Source organism: Thamnophis sirtalis, unplaced genomic scaffold, assembly GCF_051295495.1.
Source record: "Thamnophis sirtalis isolate CommonGarterSnake01/CBP01778 unplaced genomic scaffold, rThaSir2_p1.2 scaffold_4, whole genome shotgun sequence".
NCBI lineage: Eukaryota > Metazoa > Chordata > Lepidosauria > Squamata > Natricidae > Thamnophis > Thamnophis sirtalis.
The window spans coordinates 132,063,037-132,074,287 of record NW_028261384.1 but is presented as its reverse complement, the minus strand read 5'-3'; the positions used below and the strand labels follow the sequence as shown (position 1 = coordinate 132,074,287).

The following is an 11,251-nucleotide window of genomic DNA, read 5'->3' as shown; positions in this document are numbered from 1 at the left end:
GTGATAACTTCCTACAGTTCAAATTACATTCAAGATTAGTAATATTATCAAATTATTTACTTTCACATTCCCATCTACTGATGTAACTCTTTATATATCTATACTAGTAATTTACCTTGTAAGTGTACCTCTCATCTACTAATATTTTCCTTCTTATCCATCATCTCTTATCCTTTTAAGGATCCCATTTCTGGTGATTTCTTGATCTGCTTTTTATCCCGCTCTCTTGAAGTCTTATTTCTCTTCTCTTTATTTTTATATATTGCATTTTCTCTTCTTTGTCCACTTTTCCCCTTTTTGTTTTATTTTTCCCATCTCCCACACCAGAAGATGATAGTTAAGTTTCAAGTTTATTAGAATTTGTATGCCGCCCACTCCCATAGGGACTCTGGGTGGCTCACAACAGACAAGAAACATTTAATTTTAAAAAATAGAGATAAAAAATAAAAATACAGTATTAAAATTGATGTCACCCGTTCCATCTAAACGGGGCTGGATATCAATCAACAGCCCCAGGGCTGCCGGAACAGCCCCAAGGCTGCCAGAACAGCGAGGTCTTGACGGCTTTACGGAAGGCCAGGAGAGTGGTAAGGGTCCGGATCTCTGCAGGTAGATCGTTCCACAGGGCCGGCGCAGCAACAGAGAAGGTAGATAGATAGATAGATAGATAGATAGATAGATAGATAGATAGATAGATAGATAGATAGATAGATAGATAGATAGATAGATAGATAGATAGATAGATAGATTTGATTTTTTGATTTTTTGATTTTTTGATTTTTTGAGTTTTTGAGTTTTTGAGTTTTTGAGTTTTTGAGTTTTTGAGTTTTTGAGTTTTTGAGTTTTTGAGTTTTTGAGTTTTTGAGTTTTTGATTTTTTGATTTTACTTTATTTGTATGCCGCCCTTTTCCCTGAGGGGACTCAGGGCGGCTCACAATTCAGGGGGAGGGAAGGACAAACAAGTTACAAACATGAAGACAATACATCGTTAAAAAAAACGCAACAGTCATACCATTCCAGTGGGGTTGAAGTCTTTAGCCCCAGGCCTGTTGGGACAGCCAGGTTTTGAGGGCTACGCAGAAGGTCTGGAGGGTGGTGAGGGTACAAATCTCCCCGGGGAGTTCGTTCCAGAGGGTCGGAGCAGCCACTGAGAAGGCTCTCCTCCAGGTAGTTGCCAGTCGACATTGGCCGGCTGATGGAATTCGGAGGAGGCCTAATCTATGGGATTTAATTGGCCTAGTGGAGGTAATTGGCAGTAGGCGGTCTCTCAAGTACCCAGATCCAATACCATGAAGGGCTTTGTAGGTGACAACTAGCACCTTGAAGCGCACCCGGAGATCAACAGGCAGCCAGTGCAGCTCGTGGAGGATAGGTGTTACGTGGGTGAAACGAGGTGCACCCACGATCACTCGTGCGGCCGCATTCTGGACCAGCTGAAGTCGCCGAATACTCGATAATAGATAGATAGATAGATAGATAGATAGATAGATAGATAGATAGATAGATAGATAGATAGATAGATAGAAGGCAGATTTTTGTGGTCTCTTCCTGCTCTCTAGTGGCGAGTTGAGACATTTCTCAACAGGACCTAAAACTATAGGTAGCCTTAGGACTTAACTACAATTAGGACGTGAACATTCGTCATTAAGTGGTGCCGTCATTAAGCTTCCAAATGAAGTTCAAGAGACAGTTTTAGACTAGTAGTCATGGCAACAGGCTGGAAAGCAAAAAACTGTGAGTTCTAGTCCCACCTTAGAGATGAAAGCTGGCTGGGTGACTTTGGGTCAATTACCAGGGGATTGTGAGTTCTAGTCCTATCTTAAGCATGAAAGTCAACTGGGTACCTTGGTATCAGTCACTCAGCCCAACCCATCTCACAGAGTTGTTGTGGGAACAATAGAAAGAAGGTATTTTGGATATGTTCATTGTCTTGAGTTGTTTGTAAAAGGAAGGAAGGAAGGAAGGAAGGAAGGAAGGAAGGAAGGAAGGAAGGAAGGAAGGAAGGAAGGAAGGAAGGAAGGAAGGAGCGAGTTTCTCAAATACTGGAATACTGCTATCATTTCCTCCTTTCTCTAGACTAGCCACTCCCAAATCCTGCAACTGTTCTTCATATGTTTTAGTCTCCAGGCTTTTAATCATCCTAATTGCTCTTCTTTGCACTTTTTCCTCATTTCTCAGGGTTGTCCATCATTGTGAGACAGCTTCTCCCCAACCACCCACTCCCCTCTCAAAAATTGCAGCTACAGAAAGGCATGATAATATACTCAACTGACCACAAGGCATCTGAGAACTCATCACAGCCTAGAGAGTAGCCCCCTGCATGGCACCATGGGAGTCTGACAACCAATCAGAATACATTTCTTACACAGGAACAGGAAACAGAGAGGTGGGACTAAACAGGGTAGAAAAAGCCTAGCAAGCCCCTTCCTCAGCCCTTCTCTTCTTCTCCACCTACATTGAGGCATGTGATCACCTTTTCTGTACAGGGCTCAAGCCATGTGTCCAACAATAAACCCTCTTTCCAAGCAGCCTCCATGTCTCCAGTGTCTTCTTCCCCACTTGGAGCTGAACACAGAAGGACATTTCTTTCAACACTAAACTAAACTAAGCTAAGCTAAAATAAGCTAAGCCAAGCCATGCCGTTCTGTTCTGTTCTGTTAAGAAACTGTATCTAAAATACTTGGACAACACTTTCTGGAGCACAGATTAATTCATCAAGCCAGCTAAATAAAACTTTTTTTTTCCTTTTTTTTTTTAGACCTTCCCATTCACTCCCCTCTCTCCTGTCAAGGGAAAAAGCTTCATATCCTTTGTACTAAAGTTGAAAATATCTTTGAATGGCTGTGCCCCACCCAACAAACTCCCCCACCCCGCCATGTGACATCATGGATTGTAATCTCTACAGGGATAACGAAGGGCTGTTGCAAAGCAACATGAAAAGACTTTGCTTTGATGCAAACAAAAAACCGAAAAACCCAGAGCGAGAGGGCTATATATGGCAAAAGGGAGGGGGGGGGAAATACAGATGAGATTCAGAAACTTCAACGGAGCTGAAGCAAGGGAACAAAAGGAACTGTCCTTCAGACGCGTGCAAAATTGTAAGTTATCTTTTTCTGCCCTTGCCTGAAAGCAGGAATCACTGATTCCTCCTCCCTCTGTTTTAGCAGATAATGTATATTGCGTTACTGTGCGGGATAGAAGAGACCGCTGAATTGAAAAATAAATGCATGTACTCATTGATAAGGACCGTGATAATAAATGCACTGTCAACCTGCTCTAATGGATGTCACTTTAACACCATTAAAGCCCTGTTAAATTGTAAATAGAACAGAATAGAATAGAATAGTTATAATGTCATAATGAGAAAGAGGCAGCCTTAATAGTTTAACAATAGAATAGGGAGGGGAGGGGAGAGAAATAAGAGAGACAGAGAGTGACAGAGAGGGGAGAGGAGAGGAGAGGAGAGAATAGAATAGAATAGAATAGAATAGAATAGAATAGAATAGAATAGAATAGAATAGTTATAATGTCATAATGAGAAAGAGGCAGCCTTAATAGTTTAACAATAGAATAGGGAGGGGAGGGGAGAGACAGAGAGTGACAGAGAGTGACAGAGAGGGGAGAGGAGAGGAGAGGAGAGGAGAGGAGAGGAGAGGAGAGAATAGAATAGAATAGAATAGAATAGAATAGAATAGAATAGGTTATAATATCATAATGAGAAAGAGGCAGCCTTAATAGTTTAACAATAGAATAGGGAGGGGAGGGGAGAGACAGAGAGTGACAGAGAGGGGAGAGGAGAATAGAATAGAATAGAATAGAATAGAATAGAATAGAATAGAATAGAATAGAATAGAATAGAATAGAATAGAATAGAATAGAATAGAATAGAATAGAATAGAATAGAATAGAATAGGTTATAATATCATAATGAGAAAGAGGCAGCCTTAATAGTTTAACAATAGAATAGGGGTGGGGAGGGGAGAGAGATAAGAGAGACAGAGAGTGACAGAGAGAGGAGAGGGGAGGAGAAGAGAAGAGAAGAGAAGGCAGAGTTGGAAAGGACCTTGGAGGTCTTCTAGTCCAACCCCCCTCTATACAATTTCAGACAAATGGTTGTCTAATCTTTTCTTTAGAAATATACAGTGTTGGAGCAATCTCAACTTCTGGAGGCAAGTTGTTCCACTGATTAATTGTTCTAGCTGTCAAGAAATTTCTCCTTAGTTCTAGGTTGCTTCTCTCCTTGACTTGCCTATTTTTTTTAAAAAAAATGTATTCTAAATTTTTGTGCCTGTAAGACAACTGCAGGAAATTTTTTATGTAAAATTCCTTTGGGGCGGGGGGGGGGAAGCATCCAAAAGTGGGTAGCTAGATTATGAAGGAGGGAATAGGTTGGTCAACTCCAGCATTAAATTGAGCAGAAAAATCAAACCTGCTATTTTAATGAAGCCAACTTGGTCACCACGATGTAAAAAAAGATGTGGAGACTCTAGAAAGAATGCAGAGAAGAGCAACAAAGATGATTAATGGACTGGAGGCTAAAACATATGAAGTATGGTTGCAGGAACTGGGTAGGTCTAGTTTGATGAAAAGAAGGACTAGGGGAGACATGATAGCAGAGTTCCAATATCTCAGGGGCTGCAACAAAGAAGTGGGAGTCAAACTATTCTCCAAGGCACCTGAAGGTAGAACAAGAAGCAATGGGTGGAAATTAATCAAGGAGAGAAGCAACCTAGAACTAAGAAGAAATTTCCTGACAGCTAGAACAATCAATCAGTGGAAAAATTTGCTTCCAGAAGTTGTGAAAGCTCCAACACTGGAAGTTTTAAAGAAGATGTTGGATAACCATTTGTCTTAAGTGGTGTAGGGTTTCCTCTGTTATTCTATTCTAACTTCAGCATGTCGCTGTTTTTCAGTGTTTAGATGTCTTTGGCATCTACCTGAGCACCAAGGGAAAGTACATGGTATCTGTGGAAGCCTTTCCCATTTTGGACTCCAGTTTAGGGATACTGGGTGGTGTCTTTTCCCTTAAATGCTGCATTATTTTGCTGAAGCCAAATCTGAACACAAGGGAGCAGCTAACAAGAAAAAAATAATCTGAAATGATGTGCATTTACACAAAGGAACATTATAGGAAAGAAATATGTTCTTTCAGCCAAAATCGCTCCAAAAGGAACTTTACTGTGTGCAGAGTAGTTCCCGCTCTCCAGCGGATAATCTAAAGGGAGAAAAAGATGCAAAATTGGGAAGAAAAGAGATTTCTGTTCTCACAACAGCAACCTGGCATCAAAAGAGTTAATGAGGATAATGTGATGAGCTGTGCACTGTGAGCACCGAGAGAGGATTGGCGGCTAAGTTACCTACCTTATTTTTCCTTTGAACTATTTGTGGATATTCTTTATTCCTTCACCTTCCTTGAAAAAGCGATGGTTTTGTGGTGGAAGGGAAAAAGAGAGAGAGATCCTTCATTTCTAGAATAGGTAAAATGGGATTATTGAAGACATGCATGAGTTTTCGTGATGTGGTTGGTATTTTTTATCCATTTCCATTTGGTAATCTAGAAAAAAGAGAGACAAAGAGAGACAGAGAGAGAGAAACAGAGAGAGAGAAAGACAGAGAGAATCAGAGAGAGAGACAGAGAGAGAGAGAAACAGAGAGAGACAGAGAGACAAAGAGAAACAGAGACAGAGAGAAACAGAGTAACAGAAACAAAGAGAGAGAAAGAGAGAAAGAAAGAGAGGGAGCAAGAGAGAGAAAGAAACAAAGAGAGAGACAGGGACAGACAGAGACAGAGAGAGAGGCAGAGAGAGAGAGAGAAACAGAGAGAGAGACAGACAGAGATAAAGAGAAACAGAGAGAGAGTAATAGAGAAACAAAGAGAGAAAGAGAGAGGGAGAAAGAGAGAGAGAGAGAGAAACAAAGAGACAGACAGAGACTGAAAGAGAGACAGAGAGAGAAAAACAGGGAGAGAAAGACAGAGAGAGAAACAGAGAGACAGAGAGAGAAACAGAGAGAGACAAAGAGAAACAGAGAGACAGAGACAGAGAGAAACAGAGAGACAGAGACAGAGAAACAGGGAGAGACAAAGAGAGAGAGAAAGAGAGAGAGAGAGAAACACAGAGGGAGCGAGAGAGAAACAGAGAAAGAGAAACACACAGAGAGAGAAACAGAGAGAAAGTCATCACAAATGTTTTTTCAAGACAAGAGGCAACTGGACTTTCTGGGCCTGTTTTGAAAAACATTTTCCTTCTTATCCAAGAAGCTTGAGAAACAAAACATCTTCAAAGAAAAACCAGAAAGTCCAGTTGCCTCTTGAAAAGGCACCTTTGGGACAACCAGGACCTGGATGACTGAAAATCTCCTTAGACAGGCAGGCAGGCAGGCAGACAGAAAGCAAGATGTGAACTTTTAAAGTTTCCTTTGTCATCCTGAGAATTGTTATTACTTATTAGATGTTATCACTTTAAAAGTAACTCAAATACCTCCCCAAAATGTTGGAAATGTGAATCAATACACGGAACATATTACCATTTATGGTGGACCTGTGAGGCTAAAACTTTTTGGAAAAGGATCAAAAATTGGCTGGAGGCAATAACAGGGGTTAAAATAGAAGGGAAACCTGAAGTTTTTTTTAATAGGAATAATGTCTGTGAAATACAAAAAAGAAATCCAGTATTGAATACTACATATAATTACGGCGGCAAGGATTGCCTTTGCCCAGAAATTTAAAAACAAATTAATTCCAAGCGAAGATGAAATAATAAGAAAGGTTATGGATTGTGCTGAAATGGACAAACTAACTAAAGAAATCCAGGGAAAAGAAGAATCAGAATTCTACCAGATAATGGGATAAATGGTATAGGTGGATGGAGGAAAGAAACAAGAATCAATGAAGGAATATAACAAAACTCAAAAAATAATAGTTATGAGTAAAATAAGAGGGTTAAGAATGGTGAAATCCAAGTGAAATACAATAGAAGGGGAAATAATATAAGGTGAGCGGTATCGACTGATAATTGCTATTAGAAAGAACAGGAAGCTCCTGTTCGTATTGTATTGTGTAAATGTGCTGTATGTCTAAGTTTTGTGTGTGTGTATTTTACACGTTTGTTAATAAAAAAAAAATTTTTAAGAAACTCAAGGTGGCAAAGGTGTGAGGTGAATTGGGCTGAGGCCAGGTGAATGGCCCCAAGTCACCCAGCTGGCTTTCACGTCAAAAGCAGGACTAGAATTCACAAGTCTCCTGGTTTCTAGCACCTTAACTACTGCACTAAACTGCTTGGTGAGACTTGTTTTCCAACTTGTGGATAACGTTACTTGTGAAAGAATGCCTTCGCAAAAGATCGGTTGTTCATCGCCAGCGTTTGGTTTCTTGCCAAGATAAGAGAGAGAAAGGGAATTTTAACTCATTTTTAATTAGTGAATTCATTAATTTCTAGAAACCTTTTTAAACAAACCCTTGCTCATTTTCTTTAAAGTCAGGTATTCCGCTGTCGCCTCTCACTGGTTTGCTGGATTTAAAGCTAGCAATCCATTGTTATTTGCCAGGTGCGAAGTAAGTACAATAGATCATCTACCTTTTGTTTAGGGGCAGAAGAAAATATTCGTTCATCCCAGATATGCGACAAAAAATGGCAACCACGCAATGGTGAGATTCAGCCAGTTTGCACCAGTTCAAGCGAACTAGTTGTTAAATTACACACACACACACATACACACACACAAACCCCAGTGGTGGGTTTCAAATTTTTTTTAGAACCTCTTCTGTAGATGTGGCCTACTTTGTGGGAGTGGCTTGCTGACCATGTGACTGGGTGGGAGTGGCTTGCCAGCCATGTGACTGAGCGGGAGTGGCTTGGCAGTCCTGTGACTGGGCAGGCGTAGCCAACTTGTAAATGTGGTGAAACTCATTTAGCAACACTCTTGCTTAGCAACCAAAATGTTGGCTCAGAAACTGTGGCATTTGAAGCACACACGTCTTAAAGCTGTCAAGTTACAAGACCCTGGCACCCCCAACCCTTTAGAAAAAAAACTCAGGGATGTTCAAACTTGACAGCTTTAAGACTTGTGGACTTCAACTCCCAGAATTCCTCCTCCAGTCATGTTGGCTCAGGAACTCTGGCATTGAAGTGTGCAAGTTTTAAAGCTGTCAAGTTACAAGACCCTTGCACCCCAAACTCTTTAGAAAACAACTCCCAGGGATGTTCAAACTTGATAGCTTTAAGACTTTAAGGTTTATATAGGCCTCTTAGAGGCGGGTGGGGTGAGCAGTGGGCGGGGCAAGCGTGGTGCGGATGGGCAGGGGGAGGGAGCTGGAACCAGTTGTGAACGGCACGGTAGATTTGTGGAACCTCTTCTATAGAAGAGGTTAGAACTGGCAGGAACCCACCCCTGATACACACACAAACACACACACACACACACACTATCAAAGTGGATCCTGGGCGCTGCACTGCAATGGAGAAATGGGCAACGGAGACGCAGCACGAGGGAAGGAGAAGGCCATTTTCCCTCTTTCTTCTTCCTGCTCCTCCTCCTTCCCTCGTGCTGACCACCTTGTTGCTCATTTCTCCACTGCAGTGTAGCACAGCTCCCAGGATCCACTTTGATGGGGTGGTGGTGTGTAACACTGAAGCACCTTTGAAACAACTGTGACGCGGATGACTGAGAATCTCCATAGATATTTCTGTCAGTGTGTATGAGAGTTCGCGACTTGGCAGAGACATGGTAACGAGGTCAGCCAATGAATAGACAGGGCAACTGGGTCAGCCAATGAGGGCTGTTTGGAAACTGAAAAGTATTTGCTGGAGACAACAAGGAGCCTGGGCGTGGCTTAACTCAACTTTTCCTGTACTAAATGCTCTCTGCTGCTCCTAAATGAAACTGAAACTCTTCTCTCCTCTTCCCGTGTTTGCTTGTATTTGCTACCACATTGGAAAACCGGCTTTTGGTATTGTATATTTACTTCATGTGTTATATTATATATAAAGAGAACTTAATGAATCCTGCTGAATCAGTTACCTGTGTGTGCTTTCTGGGTGTGATTGATGCAACAAAGGGTCCCCCTGGGGGGGGGGGAGGGAAGAGGTGGTTACTTATGCTTATGTTAAACCCCCTACATTATTCTCTTTACAGGACATGCTTTTCTTCTGAGGGGAGGCTGCCTGTCAGGCCTGCAAGCCATCTTTTCTTTTTTGGACTTCAGGCCTGCCACACTTTTTATTATTCTACTATGCATTTTCTATTGTGGGAACATGGGAGGGGGAATTATAGGAGTTGAGTGATATGTAGCCATAACAAAATTCTTTCTAGAAAGCCAAGGTCATCCTTTGCCTCTGCACCTGGCCGGAACTGGATGGGGGGAAGCTGCCAGCATGGCAGTGGAAGATTGGACCATGTGATTGACTTGTGGGTCTGGGGGCAAGATCTTGAACTTTCAACTGGGTGGGGAAAACCAGGAAGCGTTCAGATTTGGCTTTTCCCAGATGTGCCAACATGGCTCTCTTAATAAATTGGAACTTTGAGGAATCCTTTGAGGACTCCGATTTACTTTTGGATGCTATTTGGAACCCTGACACTTTGACAATTTCGTTGGACTTGGTCAATCACATTGTCCTGTCTCATTTGCTAACTTTTATGATGTGACGCTTGTAGATGTGTTAGTTGGTCACCTTCATTTTTCTTTCCCCAAGGCAAAATAATACAGGATATTTTTTTTTTCTTTTCTCCAGAACAGGAATAGGTGGAGAGATGGCTTCCAATTGGACCACCCCAATACAGAACTGGACCTCGGTGACCGAATTCGTGCTGGTTGGCCTTTCCAACAATCCTGAGACCCAACAGGTTCTGTTTGCAATCTTTCTGGTGATCTACCTGCTGATTTTGGCTGGGAACATACTCATCATGATCACCATTATGCTGGACGACAACCTCCACACCCCCATGTATTTCTTCTTGAGCAACCTCTCTTTCATTGACATATGCCACTCCACTGTCACTGTGCCCAAGATGCTGGTTGATTTCCTGTCAGCCGAGAAGACCATCTCATTTGGAGGTTGCGTTGCTCAGATGTTCTTCCTCCACCTCTTTGCCTGCACTGAGATCTTTCTCCTCACCGTCATGGCCTACGATCGCTATGTAGCCATCTGCAACCCCATGCACTACCTCAACATCATGAGCCACAAGGTCTGCCTGCTCTTGGCGGGCACCATCTGGGTTGGTGGTACCATCCATTCCCTTGCTTTGATCGGCATGACGATCAGGCTCCCCTACTGTGGCCCGAAGGTGGTGGACAACTTCTTCTGTGATGTCCCTCCAGTCATCAAGCTCGCCTGCACTGACACGTATGTCATTGAGGTCCTGATTGTGTCCAACTCGGGCCTGATCTCCGTGGTCTGCTTCGTGGTGCTGGTGGTCTCCTACGGTGTCATCTTGGCCTCCCTTCGGACCCGTTTGGTGGCAGGTCAACACAAGGCTCTTTCCACATGTGCGGCACATTTGACAGTGGTGACTCTCTTCCTGGGTCACTGCATCTTCATTTATTCCCGTCCTTCCACAAGTTTGCCAGAGGACAAAGTGGTCTCGGTCTTCTTCACCGCCGTGACTCCGTTGCTCAACCCCATTATCTATACTTTAAGGAACGAAGAAATGAAACGGGCTCTGAATAAATTATTTGGCCGGAAGGTAGATAGAGAGAAGTGAAAACTCGGTCCTAATATATGAGATGCCGCTCATCAAAAATATTCAATAAAATGTGACTGGGGTGACCCCAAAGTGGGAAGAACATCAATGGATCAAGATTGGGGCCTCCATAAATCTCATGCCTTTCATGAGATCATCATGCAATGCAGAGGTGGGTTCCTACCGGTTCGCACCAGTTCCATAGAACCGGTTCGTCAAATCTACTGAACCGGTTAGAAGAGGTTCCACTAGTGGACCCGGAAAGCAGGCCACACCTACAGAAGCGGTTCCAAAAAATTTTGAAACCCACCACTGATGCAATGGCAAAATTTTGGACTTCAAATACAATCTGGTTACCGTATTTTTCAGAGTATAAGACGCTCCAAAGTATAAGACACACCTAGATTTTGGGAAGGAAAACAAGGGGAAAATATCTGCTTCTCGGCAATTTGCCTCCTTGCAACAAACAGTACAGACAATATCCCCTGTTTGTAGTGTTATATTTCAGACTAAACTTGTACAGATGCTATTAAAATTGATGTGCTTTCAGGAAGTAGAGTTATTCTCTGCTATT

The 11,251-nt window shown here is 42.4% G+C and overlaps 1 protein-coding gene across 2 annotated transcripts; it reads left to right on the top strand.

Annotated features, from left to right (window-relative positions):
• Window positions 1-1,289: 1,289 nt before the first annotated feature.
• On the top strand, window positions 1,290-10,698 carry LOC106546270 (olfactory receptor 4E1-like). Of its 2 annotated transcripts, none has more exons than XM_087712086.1 (2): window positions 1,290-1,301; window positions 9,778-10,698. In XM_087712086.1, exons 1-2 carry the CDS (start codon window positions 1,290-1,292, stop codon window positions 10,696-10,698), a joined length of 933 nt encoding a protein of 310 aa, XP_087568212.1. The 2 variants fall into 2 exon arrangements, with proteins under 2 accessions (XP_087568212.1, XP_087568213.1); XM_087712087.1 differs by lacking the exon at window positions 1,290-1,301 and adding an exon at window positions 9,045-9,056.
• Window positions 10,699-11,251: the final 553 nt, after the last annotated feature.